Source organism: Gymnoscopelus microlampas (genome assembly GCF_963454915.1).
Source record: "Gymnoscopelus microlampas genome assembly, chromosome: 18".
Taxonomy (NCBI): domain Eukaryota; kingdom Metazoa; phylum Chordata; class Actinopteri; order Myctophiformes; family Myctophidae; genus Gymnoscopelus; species Gymnoscopelus microlampas.
The window spans coordinates 45,767,708-45,777,217 of NC_139955.1; the positions used below are offsets into that span (position 1 = coordinate 45,767,708).

At 44.1% G+C, this 9,510-nt stretch overlaps 1 protein-coding gene across 1 annotated transcript in view; it reads left to right on the forward strand.

The window, feature by feature from the left end:
• The window catches only part of lpar4 (lysophosphatidic acid receptor 4), a 12,992-nt gene extending 7,759 nt beyond the window's left edge, over positions 1 to 5,233 (forward strand). The window contains exons 2-5 of the mRNA XM_084085596.1: positions 1,249 to 1,798; positions 2,496 to 2,837; positions 3,402 to 3,676; positions 4,746 to 5,233. Coding sequence (XP_083941722.1) covers positions 1,565 to 1,798; positions 2,496 to 2,837; positions 3,402 to 3,676; positions 4,746 to 4,983 — 1,089 coding nt within the window. The 5' untranslated portion in view covers positions 1,249 to 1,564 and the 3' untranslated portion in view covers positions 4,984 to 5,233. The remainder of the gene's footprint in view (positions 1 to 1,248; positions 1,799 to 2,495; positions 2,838 to 3,401; positions 3,677 to 4,745) is intronic.
• Positions 5,234 to 9,510: the final 4,277 nt, after the last annotated feature.

Genomic DNA, 9,510 nt, shown 5'->3' on the forward strand with positions numbered 1-9,510 from the left:
ATTTCGGTCTATTATTTCTCCCCTTCAATAATAAACGCTGGGGGGCGTGTCTTCTCCTCCGCGTCATCAGTGCCCATACCCTAGGTGGGGGTTGGCGATAGGGCCTTTCTGTGTGGAGTTTGCATGTTCTCCCTGTGTCCCCTATAGGGAACAATAGGCAATTGGCACTGGGTGAAAAAATGGGTTTCAGAATCGTGGGATAAAGATTTTATAAAAAAATAATAATAATAATGATAGCAATTGGTATTGTATTTTATATATTATTATCGTTGATTAGTCACCTTTACAACGAGATATAACTTGTAAGGATCGTGCAATCGTGGAATGAGTAACAGCTAAACGTGTGGGGTAGTGCCCCCATAAAGATTTGCCAAAATCCCCCAATATGTTACGCTTCTGTTGGTATTCACTCTCGAGCAACCTGCCAGCACACACCTGCTGAGAGGTGTTCATTTTGACTGCACATTTTGATTTAGTTTTAGTCATAGTCTTTTGAATAACATTCCATTTAGTTTTAGTCACATTTTAGTAATCTGAAATGTTTTAGTTTTAGTCTAGTTTTAGTCGACTAAATATCATAAGATTATAGTCGACTAAAATGTATTTTGGCAGTGTCTTGATGGCGTCATAATGGTTGATTTTACACTTGGTTAGATGCTGAAAATAGACGATCTACAAGCTCACAACGCGTTGTGAGCTTGTAGATCTGCTATTTTCAGAGCGCAACACCCGAGCGCAACCAAACATAAAATGACTTGTCTTTTAGTTCTACTGGTTCTCTTCTCCACTAGTCCCTCACTAACATTTTAGTCTAGTTTGTATTTGTTGACGTTTTAAATTGTCAATATATTTAGTCCTAGTTTTAGTCATCATAGCTTAGTTTTTATCTAGTTTTCGTCAGTGAAAAAAGGTAGTCGATGAACATCTTTCGTCATAGTTTTAGTCAATGAGATCAACACTGCTATGCTGCTGAGAGGTGTGTGCCAGTCACATGAAGGTGTGTGACTGGAACCTGAGCGTGAGTCCTGCAACTTTGTTGAGTTTGTGTACGCTCCCAGCAGCAACACTGACCCCCCCCCCCCCCCCCCCCCCATGGAAAGATGCCACGTTTGTCCCTTCAGGATAAGTAAAGGTAGAATAGATATATTAGGAAAGGAAAAATGAGCCTCCATGACAACTTGTTTGCTTCTCATTCCTTTGACTTTATTGTGAGGATGTGACCCTTTGTTTTTTCCTTTGTCTCCACAGGAGGATCAACTGTCAGGGCCTTGTGGTTCCCACATCCTGTGTGGTTGTGTGCGCGCGCGCGCGTGTGTGTGTGTGTGTGTGTGCGCGTGCGTGTGCGCGCACGTGCATGTGCGTGTGAGTGTGTGTCCAGGATGGCTCGGTGGGAGCTGGGCCGGTGGACTCCGCTCTGACACCATCGTTTCCTAGACATCTCTAACGTGGCCCTCGGACATTTCCTGACGGACGGAAGGACGGACCGCCACTTTTTACTGCCGCCCTCCCCCCCTAGATCTGTGGAGGACCACCCACCTCACCCCGGTGCCCACAGCGCCTCACCATGGCCAGCCTGGTGCTGAACGAGACGGGCATGGAGGACTGCGGCATCGACGACTCCTTCAAGTACAACCTGTACTCGGTGGTCTACAGCGTGGTGTTCGTCCTGGGCCTGGTCACCAACTGCGCCGCGCTGTTCGTCTTCTGCTTCCGCATGAAGATGCAGAACGAGACCACCATGTTCATGACCAACCTGGCCATGTCGGACCTGGTGTTCGTCTTCACGCTGCCCTTCAAGGTATCCATGCTCGTTTTAAAACATTTTATTAACCATTCATCTGAATACGATTAGAAACCCACCCCAACTGTTTACACTTGCTCAATGAAGAGACTTGTTTATTGAATGCAACGCATATATTTAACCAATAAACAAGAAATGACCAAAGTCATAATAAAGCCGCATGCGGCAGGCTTTTTTTGCCCCAATCTTTTCATAGACCTGATTACTTGTTTTTTGGATTGCTTGTTTCTCTCGCCAAACCTGGCAACATTAGCGTCACAGAATCTGCGACGCTAAACGCTGTAATGTTTTTTATATAAGTGGTGGCAACATTTTGTGACACCACACGGGTCTTCCCAACAATAGCTAAGATTGAAGTCAGTGTGAACATGGCCAAATAATAACTTAATAGCCAAACTAGGTCTAATGAAGCACGCTAGCATTTAGGCTAACCCTCCTCCTCCTTCCTCCCTAAACGGGGGGAAGTGTGAAGGACAGCCAGGACAGCCAATGACAAATAGGTGTCAAAGGAGGAGAGGCGGGTGCTGCAAAGGACCGTCTCCCCATTGGAGGGAAGTGTGAAGGACAGCCAGGACACCCAATGACACTTAGGTGTCACTTGGGTGTCGGACTAGGACTAGTGCTGTCTGTAGAGCCGCCAGCTTTCAGCATGCGGCTAAAAATATGAATGTTTAACATCTACTTCTACTTCCAGGTGTTCTACAACGTCAACCGCCACTGGCCGTTCGGCGACGGCCTGTGCAAGGTGTCGGGCACGGCCTTCATCACCAACATCTATGGCAGCATCTTCTTCCTCACCTGCATCAGCGTGGACCGCTTCCTGGCCATCGTGTACCCGTTCCGCTCGCGCTCCGTGCGCACGCGGCGCAACGCGGCGCTGGTGTGCGCCGCCGTGTGGCTCACCATCCTGGGCGGCGGCATCTCGGTCACCTTCTTCTCCACCATCAACCGGGCCAACCGGGCCACGGCCTGCTTCGAGGGCTTCTCCAAGAGCACCTGGAAGAACTACCTGTCCAAGATCACCATCTTCATCGAGGTACGAATAGTTGTATAGTAAGTAGGGGGTGGTGGACAGGGGGGGTCATCCTTATGTTCCCTGGGTTCTATGTTCCCCAGGTTCTGTGTTCCGGGTTTTATGTTCCCCAGGTTCTATGTGCCTCGCTTTCTATGTTCCACTCTTACCTTAGGGTTAGGTTTAGTGTTGTAAGCGGAGAACATAGAACAAAGGGAACATAGATTCGCTCCCAATCAATCAGTACATTAAATGATTGATTGAATACTTTATAAGTAAAAAAAACAAAAAAAACAGCACGGAAGTATAGTAAAACACTTGGGCTAAAAGGATAACAACAAATTCCACTGTGGTCCTACATTTACATTTACTTTACTTGCTATTTAACTTTACTTAAATACATTTTTGGAGTTTTTTTTTTTTTTTTGTGCAAGCACATGAATTTCACTCATTATTATTATTACTGAATATATATTAGATATTATATTACATATATATTATAATTTGTTTGCTCAAAAGATGCCATGGAAATGTTTACAAGTTGTTTACATAATTGTCATTCACGTTATTTCTGCTTCCGTGTTCCAGATCGTGGGCTTCCTGCTCCCCCTGCTGGCCAACCTGGTGTGTTCGTCGCTGGTGCTGCGCACGCTGAGGAAGCCGGCCACGGTGGGCGGCTGCTCCGACAGCAAGAAGCGGGTGCTGAGGATGATCCTGGTGCACCTGGCCATCTTCATCGTCTGCTTCGTGCCCTACAACTCCATCCTCTTCCTCTACGCTCTGGTGCGCACGCAGGCCCTGGCCAACTGCTCCGTGGAGCGCTTCGCCCGCACGCTCTACCCCATCACCCTGTGTCTGGCCAGGTACACGGACACACACGCTCTTTTTATTAGTTTTAGAGCATACATGGGCAACTGGCGGTCCGGGGGCCACATGCGGCCCCACCTTCACTTAATGCGGCCCGCAGGTTAATATGGGAATACTGATATATTATTGATTTCAGCTGTTACAGTTACAACAAGACCCGCTTTAATTACTTCAGTCTATATGAGTAGCTTAATGACTAGTATAACAATTCTATTGTCTTTTTTATGTCCAATGTATTTGTATTTAAGTTCATAAAGTTAACATAAGTATAACTAAATTAATTTTAAATTAAATAAAAATGTTACTTTTCAGGATTCCAATTCAAAAATAGCAAAACAAAACTCTGGATTCATATTTTAAAAAATAGCAAAAATAGCAGATCTGCAAGCTCAAAACACGTCGCACCGGGACGCGTTTTGAGCTTGTAGATCTGCTCTTTTTGCTATTTGTGCTACTTTGTGTGACATAGAATGGCGAAGTACGGCATTAAATCACGAAAGAAGTTAAAATACGGATATAAGAGAGGTGTCTGCCCAATAGTACAGTACATGCAATGTGTCCCTCTGGAGTGAGTGTGGAAATATAGTGGCCCTCTCCATCGTCAAAGTTGCATCACCCCTGTTTTAGAGGATTTATATTGGAAGATAAGATTTCATATCTACCCAAAATATTAAGAGAAAATGTCCTTAGTTTATAGAAATATTCTATGATTTGAGTTAGTTTTAGTTAGTTTTGTGAACGCACAATACAGTTCCAGTCAGTTACTGTATACTTCATGAGTCATTTCTAAAATGTTTGTCTAGTTCTCTTTACTTTGCTAGTTTTAGTTAAAGAGGCATTTCACTTTACAACACTACAGGGGCCATTTTAACCCATTTAGACCTGGAACGCATCTGTGTCACTTTAGATTTCTTTGGCTATTCAAAGATAGCAGATATACAAGCTCATAGTGCGGCACCGAGTGCCGCACTATGAGCTTGTAGATCTGCTATTTTTTGAAAAATCGTGAAAATGTTTTTTTAAATATTTTTTTACGAAAAAAACTGACTTGATTTGTCCTTCCAGCCTCAACTGCTGCCTGGACCCGGTGGTCTACTACTTCACCTCCGAGAGCTTCCAGAAGAGCCTGACCACGGGGGGCGGGGGGAAGGGGTCCGGCGGCAGCCGGCCGGAGAGCCACCCGACGCGGAGCGACGCAGACACCACCCCGTCCAACACCCTGACCAGGGACACGCACACCTCCTCGCCCCTGTCCAGCAGCAACGGCAAGGAGATCCCCCGACACTCTGAGACCCAGTTCTGAGCCCTAGTGGGTGCGTCTCAAAAGTTCCTTATATAAAAAAAAAACATCCTCGTTTTCCCTCGCTTTGCGTCCTTTCCTTTCCGTCTCGGTCTCCTCCCAGCGAGGACGCAGCGCACGGAGGAAAACGAGGCGAGGAGAGAGAGGACTCGAATAAAACGTTGTTTTAGAGAAGTGGGACGTGGGATTCCTTCCGAAGGGTCATGTTAAGCGACGTCCATTTCTGATGACATCAACACAGCTGAGCCCCCCCCCCCCCGCCGGCACTTAGTGACTCTGTTTAAACACATATAAACCCTGATCGTTGATGGCAATGAAAGAACAGTCTATAGTTATTATGACACAGTTTAATTTGCCACATCGACGTCCCCTCAAAAAAAAAGACTGATGCGCACGCAATGTAACATTGCCAGCTGTAGGGGGCGGAGTCAGTGACGTCATGCCGACCGTTCAGCTTGTAAAGTCTCCCCGTTAGGATACGCCTTTGTTTCCTTGCTCCTAGCTCCTCAACGATGCCTCCTAATCCTAATTCCTAGCTCCCTTTGGAGCAGCAAATAAAGAGACTTGACACGAAGTGGCTGCAAAATGGCGGTCGTGAAAATGCTCCTCCTACTTCCTGGTTTGGAGAGAGGACAGAGGAGCCATAGGTCAGAGGGTGAGAAGGACATGAGACGCACCCAATGAGGAGACACCGAGGAGGACACACAATGGAAGGAGGACAGGCTGATGTCTGGACAGACAGACAGACAGACAGACAGACAGACAGACAGACAGACAGACAGACAGACAGCAAGAATGGCATTGAACTTTCTGTCATTGAACTTTCATGATATTGAACTGTCTGTCTGTCTGTCTGTCTGTCTGTCTGTCTGTCTGTCTGTCTGTCTGTCTGGCTGGCTGGCAGGAATACTGACATTGAACTTGACCTCCATAATATAAAGGATCAAGCGGTTTGGTTTGGTTGGTGAATGAATGGGACAAACACATAACTGAGCAGATTAGTTAAGTCCTGAGGTACGGCCGAGGATTTACAAGATTACTACACACTGCAGGAACGAACACACACACACACGCGCACGCACACGCACGCACGCACGCACGCACGCACGCACGCACGCACGCACGCACGCACGCACGCACGCACGCACGCACGCACACACACACACACACACACACACACACACACAGTGAGGAATCATGCATAGTCTGCTGTTCAGTATTGTTGGAGCTGATGTGATGCTGATGTGTTGTTGGTTGGACCACTCCGCTGTTCAGGTGTTCTACTCTGTCTGTGTCGCACAGTGATGACATCATCATCATCATCATCATCTGTTCACGCTGAGTGCTATAACTATATCGTATTTGTTTTATAGTTGGTGTGAACTTTGCCATCCACTTGACGATTTTTAAAACTATATTTTTATAGTTATAGTGATAGTGCTCAGTGTGGACGGCCCTTAAGTAATGGTTGTGAAGCTGTTGAGTGTGTCTGAGTCCATTAAATAATGGTTGTGCTGTTGTTGAGTGTGTCGTCCATTAAATAATGGTTCTGATGCTGTTGAGTGAGTCTGAGTCCATTAAATAACGGTTCTGATGCTGTTGAGTGAGTCTGAGTCCATTAAATAATGGTTCTGATGCTGCTGAGTGAGTCTGAGTCCATTAAATAATGGTTGTGAAGCTGCTCTTCTCTGCTGCTGTTTATTGCTGCTGGTTTGTTACCTAAAGGGTGCGAGCAGCACGACTCCAACTCAGCACGACTCCAACACATTACTGAGCTTTCTTACCGGGTGCACGGTCTACAAGAGTTACTTTACAATAATAATGTTCTAAAAGAGAACAGAGTGCCGCGCTATGAGCTTGTAGATCTGCTATTTTTGAAAGATCTTGACAATTTGTGCAAATCTTTGAATATATAAATATATGTTTTAAAAAGCGATCATTTTAACTCTGATCTGTGCTTCTGTGCTTCAGAATACTACTGTTGGTCTCTAATGGAAATGGTTTAGGGGCCAAAATGCATGTGTGATCTTGTGTGATATCATGAACCATCCAGATCTCTCAGGTTCATCTGGGAAAGGATCTGCTTTCTGTCTCTAAAATCAGAACGTGGGGAAGCAGCATTTAGTTTTTATGCTCCACATGTCTGGTACAAACTCCCAGTAAACTGCAGGTCTGCTGATACTCACAACTAAAGACCTTTCTGTTTACTGCTTTTATTCTTTCTTTTCCTTTCTCTTCTGCACTGTAAGTGTATCTGTTATTTTCTACTTCTTTTGTTTTATGCATCCTAATGTCATTGTATAACAGTAACCGTGTTTCCTTTGCTGGATGTTCTGTGTAAAGAATTAATTAACCAGACAATTTCACAACATCATTACAAAGCACCAGTAGGCCTACTGTACCACAGGAACATTATGTGAACTTAGACGTTAGAGTTAGGGCTTTTTATTTGTTTTACAGGGATATTTCACCCTAAAAAATACTTTTTTCTATCGATTAGTCGTCATCCCATGTACATATCTTTTGTTTTTGTCTCATTCCTAAGACAATAATTTGATGACCAGCGGACCGGTAGGCAGCGGTTCCGGTAGGAGACACAAAAGAGGCTCTTTGTGTCTCCTACCGGAACCGCTGCCGGTCATCAAATGATTGTCTTAGGAATGCGACAAAAATAAATAAATACTGAATACGGATGACTAATCGATAGTAAAAAAAAAAATAGTCATTTTGGGGGTGAACTATCCCTTTAGAGCTTTCATTTTACTGGCCCCGAGTGGGCACGTAGAAGGTGTGTTCTGCTGGCCCGGTGGAGGGTCTAAACAGTCATTCCGGGCCAGCGGACCATTTATAATGTCTGTCCCTGTAAAAGCCTGTCTAAAACATCAAGCAAAAGGAAACTCATTATACCCACGGTTTCCGCCGGAGAGCAACGGAACAGGTTTAAAGTGGTTCAGTTCTGGGTTCCCACCAAGCAGTCACTACAGTGTGAACTCCTTCCCAGTGGTGCAAAGTAACTACTTTAAGTACATGTACTCAAGTACTGTACTTATAAGTACAATTTCGAGGTATTTTTTTTACTTTACTGGAGTATAACAACATTTTTATACTTTTTACTCCACTACATCTCAGAGGCAAATATTGTGCTTTTACTCCACTGCAATTATTTGAAAACTTTAGTTACTAGTTACTTTGTAGATTTTGATTATTATTACAAAACCACTTCAGCCCCTATATACATTTCTGCCATTTGAAAATAGCAGATCTACAAGCTCACAATGTGTCGCGATGCGACGCATTGTGAGCTTGTAGATCTGCTATTTTCAAATGATTTTTTAAAATATTTTATACATTTGAAAACTTGAAATGGGACATGCTGCATAATGAGTCATTTTACTTTTTTACTTTACGTCCATTTTGATATCTATACTTTTGTACTTTTACTCAAGTGAATTTTGAATTCCGGACTGTAACTTGTAACAGAGTATTTCTACATTGCAATATTGATACCTTTACTTGAGTAAAACATTTGAGTACATTCTCCACCACTACTTGTTCCCAGAAGAGCTGCTGCTGTTGGTTCTGATCCGAGCGCATGCAGACCTTTCGGCCCGTTGAGCTGCTAGGTTGGCTCAGAGGCTAAATGCTTATTATGAGCCGCAGCAATGGCCCATTGTTTACCTACTGAATAACAGCTCTCTGTCTTAATCTGGCCTTACAGTTACAACACACATCCCTCTGCTGCTGCTCAAAGTCTCTGAACAGCACGCGCACACACACACACACACGCACGCACGCACACACACACACACACACACACACACACACACACACACACACACACACACACACACACACACACACACACACACACACACACACAGAGGTGGAAGAAGTACTCAGATGTTTTACTTAAGTACAAGTAGCAATACAACATTATAAAAATACGCTGTTACAAGTAAAAGGCATGTTACTTGAGTAAAAGTACAAAGGTATTGGCATGAAAATATACTTAAAGCACCAAAAGTAAAAGTACTAAAATGTTTGAAAATAGCCGATCTACAAGTGCAGTACTTGAGTAAATGTACTTAGTTACTTTACACCACACACACACACACACACACACACACACACACACACACACACACACACACACACACACACACACACACACACACACACACACACACACACACACACACACACACACACACACACACACACACACACACACACTTCTTCCAGTGCTAATTGTACAATGAAGTTGTTACATTAGTCAGCAAATCCACGGTTACATGTTTCCTAATGACTGTGTCAAATAACTTTGCACTTGACATAATCTCAGAGAATAACTGTATAAGTGATATTGGTCAATTCCAAATGTTCTCAAAGTAAACCGCAGCGACCCTGGACTGATGGCGTCTGAGAAACCCTGCTCTATAGCAATGAATACTGCTTTTTAACTTTTTAACCCATGTATTTGTTTTTTTAACCCCAAAAGAAAACACTTTACACAAACTTATATATGACATT